Source organism: Oenanthe melanoleuca, chromosome 8 (genome assembly GCF_029582105.1).
Source record: "Oenanthe melanoleuca isolate GR-GAL-2019-014 chromosome 8, OMel1.0, whole genome shotgun sequence".
Lineage (NCBI taxonomy): Eukaryota > Metazoa > Chordata > Aves > Passeriformes > Muscicapidae > Oenanthe > Oenanthe melanoleuca.
The window spans coordinates 9,006,745-9,020,364 of record NC_079342.1 but is presented as its reverse complement, the minus strand read 5'-3'; the positions used below and the strand labels follow the sequence as shown (position 1 = coordinate 9,020,364).

Sequence of the window (13,620 nt, the reverse complement as noted above, 5' to 3'; positions counted from 1 at the left end):
GTACAGAATGGTCTCTGCAGTTTCTTTGCGGAATTCAATTTTCAGCAGGCTAAGAAAAGAGACAGAAGATAAGAAAACTGCTGTCAGAAGATTTCTTCCACTTTAGCAACAATGGTCTTGAGTTTTACTTAGGCACACAAAAATTAGCTCCAAACTGGGAGAAAGGGCAAAGTGAGAACCAGATGTGCAGATATTCCAACTCTCATCTGCAAGAAAATAGCTGGTCTGTGTTTTTCTTTCAGGGTGGCCCAGGTTCTTCCCACAGCTCTTACTCTGGTAACCAGGTAAATATTCTGGTCACTGTGCCTGCACAGGAGCAGCCCAAAAGTATTCTTTGAGAGAGTATTCAAGTACAAAGCAGTAAATTTCAATGTTTTCTCTGCAGGGAGGGCCTTCCTACTATCCTGGTGGATCTTATGGACAGGTAGGTGTTTTTTCATGTTTGTATAGATAACAGAATTATTTTATCTTCACTCCTATTCTGTTCTTCAAAATGGAAAAGACTTTCTTGGCAAAGTCAAATTAAATGGCTTTTTTTATTTTCTGTGCAGGGAGGGTCTTCTTCTTATGATGGCAGCAGTGAATCCTATGGTCAGGTAAATCATCTTTTTTTCCTCTTAGTCTAAATGTGGCTGAGGGCCAGCACCCTGGGTGGAGTATATGTACAGCTATATCTATTTTTTGGCTCTCACTGTACTCTGATTACAGTGATCTTTTATTTGAGGAATGAGTAAATTTGTATATACTTTTAACTAAGTAGCCTGAAACTTTATAGGGGAGTAAAAGTAAAGGTGCCTCCAGCTTTTAAGGCTTATTCTTCTCAACAATGTTAGCTTTGAATTACCTGTAAGATTAAGGGCTCTTCAAAAGTGGAATTAGAATTTGAGTTTAAAAATATGCTGCATTAGTATTTTACGGGGATATAACTCTGAGTTGTTTAGCAGTTCTGATAACTAAGTAAATAATCATATTTTTAAATGTACCAGAAGAAGATCCTACAGTAAGCATCTAAAAAAATAAGTCTGTTTTCAGTGTGAAAATTATTTATGTTTTCTGAACAGGGTGGATCTTCTGCATATAGTGGTTCTGACACTTTTGGCCAGGTAAATGTTATTTTTCTCCTACATCAAAAGCTTAAGCTTGCAGTGTTGGTTCTAATGTTATTATATATTAGGTTCTATGTTTCAGTTATTTTTAAGTGACCATGACCACAAAAATGCCATTTCAACTTTTGTTTCTTTTTGCATTTGTAACAACTCAAAATGTTTCCATAATGTAGAGAACATGAGGCACTATGTATGCTATTTTTAACTGAGCCCTGTGACTACTCAATGCTTTAAATACTTTATTGTTCATGCATTAGCTCATTCAAAAGGAAAAGATTTTGTGCATTTACTTTACGCACCTTACTTAAGCAGAAGCTATTTAAAGTTTAAATAATGGGATTTTTTAATATAAGAAATGATAACTTTGCAAATTAAGTTCATTGAAAAGTTTTCCCCTATAAAAATGCGTGTTTGCAAGGAGGGCTTTTTCCCAGCCTCTTCTGCTTAAGCAACAGGTAAAGTTACATATTTTTTTCTTTTCTTGCACATTCCCTAGTTTAAGTAAAATAGGAGATTCTAAGCGCTTAGTTTCATTCTTCTGTTTTATATTCCCCATAATCAAGAACATGTGAGAGTCCTTTTTTACATGAAAATAAATGCTTTTTCCATTATTTTACAGGATTCAGCTTCCATGGGAGTCAGTGAAACTGAAGATAGTGTAAGCATTTCTTCTCAATAATATCAATATCAAAATTCACTACCTTTTGAAGTATCTAGATGCTTACATGGACCTTTACCTTATCTGATGTCATGAGATTGTGCTATGCATTATAAGAACTTCACAAATTAAAATTGCAGTTAAAACAGTTCCAACTTCTTACAAACATTTTTTAATTTGTTGTTAGAAGTAGCAATTACAAAGAAAGCTCTTTTTATTTCACAATTTCCATCAAAACTCAGTCTTTGTACATGACTACTTCTCTCTTTCCATCCCTAATTTGCACTACATTTCATTTGTTTTTCCAATGCCACACATATAAAATTCAATTTCCTTCATCTATATATTGCATAGGAACGGTCTGTTTTGATGTAGTATGGTGAAAACTGCCTGCTTTTCTTAAGAAGATGCCTTTTCTCCTGACTAAAGTATATATTCTATTAACTCTGATGAAGCCATTTATAAAACTACAATTTTCAAGTGTTTTCCAGGGTCCTGGTTAGTAGGAAGTTGCTCTCTGCAAATAATTATAAATTCAGCTGTACACTTGTATACTGTGTTGATAGCTTCAATGCAGTTTCTGTACCAAATTTTCTTATGGGTATTCAAGAAAGCTAAACTATGATACTACAGAGAGCCCCAAAAGCCTTCAGAAAGAAAGAAACTAAGGTGTAACAACAGATGTGTACCACAGCTTGGTCTTTAAAGAATGAAGACAGCTTTGCAAATGCTGATGTTTTCCCTTGAAACATTCTGGAAGAAATAAAATAGATTGAGATGTGACCTCATTCCTTTATTTCACTACATCAGGATTCAGCTTTCAAAATAAAGAAATGCCCTTCTCCAGAAATGAGCAGAGAAATAATGTGTAGACTGCTTATCCTACAGCCTAAATCTTCAACCTTCCCACAAGCAGTACCTTCCTTTGCTTCCCATGCTTCTTAGAAAGAAATAGTAATACTTGCCATGGCAATAACTAGATTCTGGTATTTTTTTAGGAGTCCTCCTCACCATCTGGTAGCCGCCAGAGTGAACGGGTAAGCAATCCTTCCCTTCCGTATTGCCAGGTGCCAGCCCCAGAGCTTGGCAACTGCAGCACCTTAATTACATCTCCTGTGGAAACCCTGAGGCAGTTCCAGTGTGGGACAGAAAGCCCTCAAGCACAGTGGGAATGAGGATATGGTTAAAGAGTTTAAGTACTGCTAGAAATGCTAGCTGATGCTGAGGTGTGCTCTTGAATCTCAAACTCACATCACAAATGTGATAGCACAATTTACTTGTTCGGGTCCTTGAGCTTTTTTAATAATTGATTGACTGCAAAGAGCTTCAATACCAAGATTTATCCAGCACTTATTCTAAGAGCAACCCTTTGCTTTGTTTGCTGTATGACCTACTTATGAAGGCTTCCATTTTCCTATCATTTTTACATGGCACATATTGTGTTTCTTTTTTTTTCTTTGTTTTCTAATGACACAGACTTAGAAATTATTTTGTTGGAGATACAACTCTTTCAACTGTTGTATCCTAGACAATATCTACCACAAAAGAGTAATAATCAGTAAACATTAAGGGGCATGTGCTGTTTTATATAGAAAGAAAGCAGACCATTTTTTTTGTTTTTCTTGAACAATCCATGACAGAAAATTAAGGAATGTGGAGAAGCAAAGAGGAGTGTTTTCCTTCCACTCTAATCTTTCCAATTTTTGGGGTTTGGTTTTTTCATGTAATTTCAATACATTTTTCCAGGATTTTTATTCCCCAGGAGGCAGCCAGTCAGGTGGACATGTAAGCATCTATTTTATTTATTATTTGCACTTCCCCTTCCAAAATGGCTGTACTATTAAAAAATTATCCCAATGAATAAATGACACCAAACCATTTATTTCCTAGAATTTCATATGACATCTGGCATCATGCCTTGTGAAATCAAATTGCAAACTGTCTGAAAAAAAAAAAAAGAAAAATTCTGTGTATACAACAGTCTTGTTCTCCAGAAGCCATTTCAAACCAAAATAAATTTGATCTTCTTTTTGCAGGGATCATCTTCTCAAAGTGGTAGTTACTCCAGTGGACAGGTAAATATTAAATCTTTGTAGTTTTGACCCAAAGTATCAGTCATACAAAAGTTTGAGGCCTGGTCTTATAGCAATTTTTAATCTGTGAATGAAAAAGATTGATTCATTCTTCCTTACATATCTCTATGTAAAATATCAAATGCAAGCAGTGTAGTCATAATGCAATTCATGTATTAACTGATGTTTTAACACCAGGAAAAATGAAATTAATAAATATTTAATGTTAATTTAAGTATTTTAAATATAAAGTAATTTATTTTTTTTCAGGACTCATACTCATCTGGAAGCAGCCAGTATGGTGGGCAGGTGGGAAATTTTTCTTCTTCATTGTTCTTGTGAGGGGTTTTTCAAGAAAATATTCCCAGATTGATAATACCTAATTTTCCAGACTACTCTGTTATTTATTTTATCCTCATTAATCTTTCTGTAGATAAAATATCATTCTCAACCAAATAGATCTTTTCAAACATAGTTAAAAGAGTAAAGGACAATACTATGTATTTAAATGCATGTGTCACAGAAAAAATTTTAAACAAGAATGTAATGTTTACAGGGTTCACCTTCCTCAGGAGGCAGCCAGTCTGGTGGACAGGTATGAATTTCTTTCTCTTCAGTGTGGCTAGTGTCAGGCACTCTATTTCTCTTACCTTTCCTTCACAAGATCTGTTTTCCTTCACCACTGTCCTTTTTGCCCAAAGCCTCAGCAATGCATTGGTTTTTTTTTGCCATGTGATTTGGACATCCAGAGTCCCTGTGATTTGGCAAGCCAGAGTATCCAGAAGTAACTGTTTGGCACTTGTATCTCAGCTTCTGTACCTTCTTTGGTGCTAAACAAATTTTGTGCATATTGAAAGTGGAAAGTGAGACACTGAATGGTGAACTCCTGGCCACCTTTCAGTTATTTTTATCAGAGTAGAAATAACCTGTTTTCTGTATCATCTGTAGCATGAAACAGTACTGCATGTACTCCAGGTGCTCTGCCCTGTTTAGAAAAAAAATTGCTTTCTGTGGTACTACTCAGAATTTTGTACTCATTCTTGTGCTGAGTATTATTTTTAAGATAAAAATTGTAGGTAAGAAAATTTGAAGATAAAAAATTAGCATTTTATTGCCCCATCAGTTCAATAAGTGCAGAAATAGTTGCATAGGATGAAATAGACTCAGTTCTAGAATTGGGCAGTTAAAATGTAGCTTTATGGTTTGCATGCCTGGTATGGTAGAAGTAATTTGAGTTGTAATAAGAATCCATTTCAGTCCTGTGCTCTTGATATCTTAAATACGTTCTGCATTCTTTACAGGGTGGATGTGATTGTTCTGGGGCAAGTTCTGTAAGTGCTATTTGTTCATTATAGATTTTCTTTTACTAAACTATTATGCAATAATATCCAAGATCCTATTTATTTCCAATTTACTTATTTGAATATACTCTTAATTTTCCATTCATTGTTTCTTTGGTGACTTAGATGGTTCTGATATGGCAGGAGTTATTTCTCATTATGCCACGATTCAGTGTTACAGAATCATTGAATCATTTAGGTTGGAGAATGCCTCAGGTCCAACCCTTAACTCAGCACTGCCAAGGTCACCACTAAACCATGTCTCTAAGTGCCAGATGTACATGTATTTTAAATACCTCTGGGGCTGGTGACTCAGCCCCTTCCCCAGCAACCTCTCCAGTGCTTGAGAATTCTTTCAGTGAAAAAATTGTTTCCTAAAATGCAATCTATGCCTCACCTAGAGCAGCTGGAGGCCATTTCCTCTTGCTCTATTGCTTGTTAGTTGAAGGAAGGGACCAACCCCTACCTGGCCACAACCTCCTTTTAGAGAGTTGAGGAGAGCAGTAAGGTCCCCCCTGAGCCTTGTTTTATCCAAACAACCCCAGCACCTTCAGCTGCTCCTCACAAAGCTTGTGCTCCAGCCCCTTCACCAGCCCCTTCACCAGCCCCTTTGGCATTTTTGGACACAATCCCACACCTCAATTCTCTCATGAGGGGCAAGGGTTCAAGGTGGCAGCCTCATCAGTGCCCTGTCAGTGTAGGGGGACAATAACTTCCCTTGTGCTGCTTGCTGGCCACATAATTTCTGATAAAAGCCAGGAAGCTCCAAAGTTGACAGTGAGTTGCATTTCTGAGCTGTGATGTCAATTGTCATACAGTATTTACAGAGATGTGTATCTCTTCTCAAAAAACCCAAAAAGATTGCATTAAATAGCAGAGTTAATTGACAAAAGATCTATCATGAAAGAAAGCGAAAATAATTTCCAGTCTACAAAATTGCCAATCATAAAAATTTGTATCAAAAATCTATGTTTAAAAAATTTAAAACATAAACAAAACCAAAAACTTAGCAACTTCTCACTTGTGCTTTTAAATCCATATGAAATTATTTAAGGACTATGAAATCGGGTAATCCGATTTGCTTTTCCAAAGCAAATTATGTGTGGTCAATCAACATGTAGCACGTAAAAAATTCCTGCACTTTGGAAATATTCTTATTTCCTAGGCAATGAATTATAGGTAAATACAATATGATACTTCATGATTTATGGTCTTCTGGGCCAAATAAGGGCTATTTTTTCTCTTGGCAAATTGATAAAAGCAAGTGAAATGTAAGTGTAACTAATTTCAGGCTGTGATTTTCCTCCTTTGAAATGTCATGGAACAGACATTATATGGTTTTTTTTCATTTATAGTTTATGACCAAAAACAAAGGCTAATTTTTCCTTTCTTTTTTTTTTCCTTTATAGGGTGGATCCTCTACTTTAGTCAGAAGTGATTCCTCTACAAATGTAAGCAACGTTCACAGTTTTTAAGTGTGTCCTCTGTTTGCTTTATCAATATAATGGGTAGAGAGGATAAAAAGAGTCAGTGCCTGGTAGAAGTCATACATTTGTGTAAATAACCTACTTTGGCTACAGTTAAAAATACACATAGGACATTCTTTTTATTGTAACTAAAAATTGCACACAGGACATTCATGCAGCACTCCCAGTTTCTCTTTCCATTTAAAATAGTTTTCATTCAAAGAGAAGTCTTACAATAAAAATGTTGTCACAAACAGAGGTAGATAACAGCATAAATATTTACATTTTGAGTCAATTCCATTGCCTTCCTTGGAATTATGTAAAAATATCCCCCAAGGACATGGATTTATGTGATTTTATTCCTCTTAGATCATTTACTGCAACAAAGTTTAGTATTAGTATTTATGTACTACTATCTTTAAAGAAGTTTTGCTTCAAAAGACTTCTTTTAGCACAAAATAATTGGTGGTTTTGGTGTTTGCATTTTTCCCCAGGACTCATCTTCTTCTGGAGGCAGCCAGTACAACAGCCAGGTAAGCATTCATTCCAAAAGGAGAAGCAGTTTGCCACTGCTGAAAATGACTGTTAATTCATTCGCTCAGTTAAATTCAGTTTTTATATGGGAGCTGGGTAAAAAGAGCAAAACCCCAGCAAATGAAATTCATCATTGAGTTAGATACATCCTAAAAATTCTAACAATGGATTTGTTAGCAAATAATGCCCTTGCTTTGTGTAACTTGCAAAATTACGTTCACAACAAAAATACATATGGGGAAAGAATTAATCAGAATGGATTGGTTTTTATTCCTATTTGACCTAATTCCATTATGAAGAAAAAAAAATCAAATCTTCCCTCTTTTAAAGAGACCTCTTGTTGTATGAGGTTTCAGTAAATTTTCTTAGTTTTGTTTTCAGAGTCCAGTTAGGTAGCCAATATTTTACTGCTAGCTCTGGGCCAGCATTCAGCTTTCCAAACAAAAAAAAAAAAAAGTCATTCTCCAGAAGTGAGCAGAGGAAGAACAGGAAAGAATGGCACTTTAACCTTCCCAACATGTCACACAAACAATGCACTATGTCTTCGCCTCCCACCTTTGCTAAGGATCTCAGGTATTTTCCCAAATTACCTTGCTCAACTTAAATTCTATTATTGAAGCATTCAGAAAGTCCTGCTCACCTGTCTTCACTCTTACCTTGCTCTCTTGCTCCTGTTGTCATTGCAGAGTTATGTTTTGATTAAATGAAATCCTACTGCAGGTATTTCACTCATCTCGTATTCTTTACAGGATTCATATTCCTCTGGAGCTAGCCAGTATGGAGGACATGTAAGCTCATACTTTTCATATTTTATATTATATTTTTCATAAATATTTTACTCATATTAAGGATATCAATTTAATATATTAAGAAAATTGGCTGGGGTGTATACTCTGTAGTAATATTGTGAATTCAAGGAAGACAAAAAACAGAGTTTAGCCTGGGATAATTACAAACACTCAAATAACAAAATATAGATGTCTATGCCACTTCTTTCAATTAATTAGATATTCAGAAATAACTAATTATCAATTTTTTTCCAGGAGTCATCTTCTTATGGAGGCAGCCAGTATGGTGGACAAGTAAGCATTAATAGTCCCCATTTTTGTAGCTTATTTACTGTCCACCTGACTGACTCTATCTTAGCTTTAATTTAATTTAAAATCTTTTCAGTAAATCTTACTCTGTAGTGTTCTGATGCTAATGTAATTAAACAAAACAAGTTCAGATGAAGATCATTATCTAAGACTAAGAAAAAATAGAATGTGAAATACGTGGTTGACTCAATTGACTCCCAAAATTTGCAGAACTAGATACTATGTCTCTCTGAAATAAATCAGTACTTTATGAAGGTAACTAGAATTTTTAAAGCCTCATGAAAGGATTCTATGAGTCTATGAAAAAGGTGTAAAAATGTTTCAGTTTCCATTTTTTCTTTATTTTCAGGGTTCACCTTCTTCAGGAGGCAGCCAATATGGTGGACAGGTGAATATGCTTCCCATGTAGTGTTTAGGACTTTACCAAAGAGATTTGGTAGTTCTATGGGTAAAAGAACATTTTAAGGAGATTGGGGTTTGGTTTGGGGGTTTCTGTCCATTTTTTATCTAATTTGTTGTTGAGTATATCATGATTATAAATGTCTGTGATACCAAGCCACAGAAGAGTTTTAACTCTTCTGTGAATTTCTGATGCATCATGGTAAATGCAGATGAGCCTCACCCATTTTGGTATAGTCTGGTTCAGTTCAGTCCACTCACTGTTCTGGAGTGAAGGAAACTGGATTCTCCTTCATATGGAGCATGGTTTAAGGAGTACTGTGACATGGATATAGAGATCATTTAATTCTTTTTTGTTCAGGGTTCACCTTCTTCAGCAGGCAGCCAGTATGGAGGACAGGTGAGAATCTCTTCCTGTTCTACATCAAAACTTTGTACTTTTATACTGACTGAAAAGATATTTTGTGAAAATTCTGTTTATCTGGTAGCAGATAGGTATATAAAGATATATGATCTGAAGCAATACAAAAGCTATGGAGATCTGCTGCTTCTGTTGTATTAAATGCAGTTCTAGCCTTGTTCTACTATCCAACCTGTTCTGTTGATGTCAAGGTTTCTTAGTTCTAGCAATAAGAAATGGCTGGAAGCAGAGTCATCCCTGCTCTACCTCATTTCTTTCAGCAAAATGCAGTATCAGAGTTAATATCTGAAAAGCAGTATGGTTTAAAATAGGAAGAGGGGGAAGGTGATGAGTTAGTAAGACTCCTCATACCCCTGTGAAATGAAAGATGACTGATAGAATTCCTAGTGCTGCCTGGAGATATAGCCTCTAATATAAAGTGACATAAAGCAATAGGTTGAGTGTTTATTTTCCTGTGATTTTTTTTGTGCAACAGAGGAAAAAATAGTGTTTCTTTAAAAAGCTCTTAAAGAAGTTTTTTGATTTGAGAAATAATTGGCACCTTTTCTACAGGGTCCATATTTCCCAGGTGGCAGCCATTATGGAGGACAGGTGAGAATTGTTTTTCTGTTTATGGGTTGTTTTTTCCATTATTTATCCTTTTTTTTTTTTTTTTTTTTTTTTCTGAAAATCAGAATATTTTTAAAGGGATGTCTTACGGCAAAACAGTGTTTAGAATATCTGACTCTCTGCTGTGTCAGTCCACTCACATAAGCAATGCACAGAAGGCTGCTGTAAATACACAGTCCAGGGCAGCAGCACTACTCACACCTGCCTGAAGCTGACTTGGATTCAAATGTTGTTGTTCTGTTTAAGCTGCAGCTACTGCAAAGGCTTTCAGTGGATTTCAGTATGATTATAAAGTAAATGTTCATGTCCATGTGGCACTTAAATCCAAAGAGATTTAAGACAAATAAAAGTGTGTTTTTCTGTGACAGGTCATAAGTTAAAGAATGTGCAACAAATATAAATGCTTTTTCATTTCTTTAGGGTATAGCTTCTTCAGGAAGCAGCCAGTATAGTGGACAGGTAAAACTTCTACTTTCATGGTATTTGCAGTTTGGGTACATGGTTCATCAGGAAAACAGATGGTGTTTTTTGCAAAAAAGGAACGTTTTAAGATAGAGTAGCTTTAAGCCAGACTGAAGGAGAATTTCTAAGTATGAATCTGTCTGCTATATAAGATTATGTTAAGAGCAAATGATACCAGGGGCTGTGACACTGCACGGAAATTTTCTTCAACATATCATTGTTTAAAAAGCCAATTTTTTTGTTATGTTTAAATGGAAGCAATTCAAAAGACTGAGAACCACAGAGAACAAGTGAGAATGTTACTCAGTAACACAGAAGTGCTTATACTCATTTCTTCCAGGGCTTTTCTTCAGGAGTCAGACAGTCTGGTGGACAGGTATGTTTTTCTTTCTCTGTACTGTTCAGTTCTGGTACTGTCCATATACTCATGAATTGCTCTGTGTAACTTTCTTCACAAGAACTGTTTCCCTTCACACATTTCATCCAGATTGAATGTGGAAAGTAAGACACTGAATAGTGAACCCCTGGCCACTTCTTACAAAGTTTTATCAGAGCAGAAGTTACCTCATAGGCCTCCACTGGAAGTCATCTAAAGAGCACTGCATGGATCCATAGGATCATAGAGTACGCTGAGTTGGAAGGATCCATCAGGATCATCAAATCCAACTCCTGCTCCTGCGCAGGACACCCAAGAATGACACCATATCCCTGAGAGCATTGTCCAAATGCTTCTTGAATTCTGAAAGGCTTGATGCTCAAGGGGCAAAAAAATTAAGATCTCTATTACTATGTATAAGTTTTTACTTATCCTTTTCTGAGTAAGTTTTTACTGTAAATTTTAAATTAGAAGTTAGAAGATTCTATTTAAAAATTGATCAGTAGCCTAAAAGGACAGGGTAGAGATAAAAAAACTACCTTTTTAAATGGAGCTTGGTAAGTTGATGAGAAGTGTTTTATAGCCCATTTTCTTAGAGTAGCAGAATGTGAGTTTGATTTACTAATTCAGAGGCCTATTCCAATGACAGACTCAGGACAGTAAGTTTGGTTGTGTTTTGTACAGGGTGGGTGTGTGTGCCCCGGTGGAGGTTCAGTAAGTATTTCTTGTCTTTATATATTTTTCATAGTATGTACACATACTGGAAAATTCCCAGGGAACTACATTTCTTGAAACAATTCTCTGTGAAATTCTATGTATGATGAAAGCTTTTTCCACGTTATGCTAAGATAAGCAATTTCGAACCTGCTAAAGGTAGAAGTACTAAGTGACTTGCAACCATAGTATTGCATTCAAAACTAGCTACTCAGTTTGTAAGAGGCCAGGGACTTTTCTAAGAATTTGTTTTCCAGATATCTCATAGTGTACCTGTTAGGTGTTTGACTTTGTTCTTATGATAGTTATTGACATTATGATCATAGAATAAAATCTTGGCTCCAAACGTTTTCAGAATGGACCAGAGAAACACATTTGGATAAGTTAAAGCTATTTCCATTCCTCTGCCTAATTAGTATATTTCATATTTCCTTGTAAATTCCTGAAAAAAACCCCAAAAACCCCAAACATACAAAATCCCCACCAACAACTAATTGCTGAGATCAATTTAATTTACTTCTGAAGGAGGGTTCAGTTACCTGTTTTTTTCAGTACAGTCAAAATTGCTTGGATCACTACTTCTCTTTATTGGTCTATGTAATCAAGAAAACAACATGCCCAAGTATATAATCCATGGCATATATGCCAATTCTGAGAATCAAAAGTGTTGAAAACAACATATAAATGAGAATTTATATAAATAGAAATTATATAATAATAATACTCACTTATATACACATTATATATATACATGCACATATTACTTCACATATAAATCAAGATGAATCGGAATCCTAGTAAGCAGTGTAAATGACTTGATCATTGCAATAGGTCAGTATGGTCCCTTGGTTTTCTTCTCTGTGACACTGAAGCTAATACAGAGTAAACATTGCTGTTTCTGTTGAATGCAGGGCTCTTTCGCAGGAACCAACTACCATGGTGGACAGGTAGGCAGTTTGTCTCTAACATTTACACAGATTAGTTCCTCAGGAATAAACATGGCTCAGTTGTCAAATTTGCCAGAAGCCATTAAATATTTAGTTCAGTTTAGTCACAGAGATAGGTATAATCATTCCAGAGAGTGCATGGGGCTTTTATTCAATCACTCTTGACATTTTAGTTATACCTTCTACATACAACAGTCAAGATTTTACTTTGTAGTTATAGAAGCTTTCTGACCTTAAAAAGCTACTGAAGAATCATTCACAAGGTTAATCTCACTGCATCTGCATAAACTACCAATAGGATATTTGGATGATTAGTCATTTGCCACTGCATTAGTAACTGTGTAAAATTCTTCCAGTTAATCAGCGTCATGGGTATTGTTTATATTAGATCCAGGATATTTTTTTTGCCATTTAAAGTTTTTTGATGCTATTAAAAAAATAATTTATAAAAATTTTACATTATTTTTACAGGGTTCATATCCTGGAAGCAATCAGTATGGTGGACAGGCAAGTAAATTTTTTCTTTGTTTTCAAGATCTTCTTTCTACTTGCAATTTATTAAATGAAAAATATCATGCAATACATAAATTGACAGTTTTTTGGGATCATTTTACTCCTAATAAGTATTTGAAAACAGAGACGGTCAGTAGCTGGAGTCTCCTCAAAATGGAATAGTATGAACAAATTTTTATGTAAAGAAATTCCATAGGTCATAATTCTAGTTGTTTTACCTCAGAATGCCTCTTGTCTCAAATGATTATTTTAGTGAACCCTTTTTATATTTACATTAAATACTTGGAAAATTTGGTATTGGTTAAACCAATAGATACTGCTTTAAAAATATAAATTCTGGTGTTTTGCACACAGTAACCCTACTTCCCTCTTCAGCTTCAACTCAAGACTCTTCCTGTTAAGCATGTACCTTATGCAGACCGTTTACCACTGATTCAGAAATGATACTAGTGCAAATAGCTGACAGATTAAATGGATGACTAACTCATAAGATAGAGATCATTTTTCATTAGTATTACTGTGTTTGCAATCTCACTCTACCATACTAAAAAAATTAATTTCTTTTTACTCCACTGGCAAGCATTGGAGTTCAGTATCATTCCATTAAAAAGATAATCTCATGTAGAATGGAGAGGATTCTTAACAGCGGCAAATAATTTTTTTTTCCCCCAAACTATCCATTTGGTAATATTAACATTTTTACAATAATACACATGATGTTTTCTGAACGTGTCTGACATAGTAGAAAATCACAAATAAATTCGATTTTTTTTCTCATAAATAGAGACATATGTAAGACACTTTGGACCCATTTATTTATGCAACAGAACAATCTCAGCAGGTGTTTTGTGACTGCTCCATTTACTTCTTTCAGCTGCTGAAGAACTTTGAGGCATTAAGTCAGAA

The 13,620-nt window shown here is 35.2% G+C and overlaps 1 protein-coding gene across 1 annotated transcript in view; it reads left to right on the top strand.

Annotated features, from left to right (window-relative positions):
- Positions 1–13,620, top strand: part of LOC130256276 (hornerin-like) — a 48,420-nt gene that overhangs the window by 31,670 nt on the left and 3,130 nt on the right. Inside the window, exons 42-63 of the mRNA XM_056497768.1 lie at positions 243–284; positions 386–424; positions 552–596; positions 1,062–1,103; positions 1,726–1,764; positions 2,763–2,801; positions 3,511–3,549; positions 3,801–3,839; positions 4,107–4,145; positions 4,393–4,431; positions 5,138–5,167; positions 6,586–6,627; positions 7,137–7,175; positions 7,926–7,964; positions 8,220–8,258; positions 8,623–8,661; positions 9,034–9,072; positions 9,646–9,684; positions 10,505–10,540; positions 11,225–11,254; positions 12,166–12,201; positions 12,673–12,708. Of these exons, the coding sequence (XP_056353743.1) occupies positions 243–284; positions 386–424; positions 552–596; positions 1,062–1,103; positions 1,726–1,764; positions 2,763–2,801; positions 3,511–3,549; positions 3,801–3,839; positions 4,107–4,145; positions 4,393–4,431; positions 5,138–5,167; positions 6,586–6,627; positions 7,137–7,175; positions 7,926–7,964; positions 8,220–8,258; positions 8,623–8,661; positions 9,034–9,072; positions 9,646–9,684; positions 10,505–10,540; positions 11,225–11,254; positions 12,166–12,201; positions 12,673–12,708 (846 nt within the window). The remainder of the gene's footprint in view (positions 1–242; positions 285–385; positions 425–551; positions 597–1,061; positions 1,104–1,725; positions 1,765–2,762; positions 2,802–3,510; positions 3,550–3,800; positions 3,840–4,106; positions 4,146–4,392; positions 4,432–5,137; positions 5,168–6,585; positions 6,628–7,136; positions 7,176–7,925; positions 7,965–8,219; positions 8,259–8,622; positions 8,662–9,033; positions 9,073–9,645; positions 9,685–10,504; positions 10,541–11,224; positions 11,255–12,165; positions 12,202–12,672; positions 12,709–13,620) is intronic.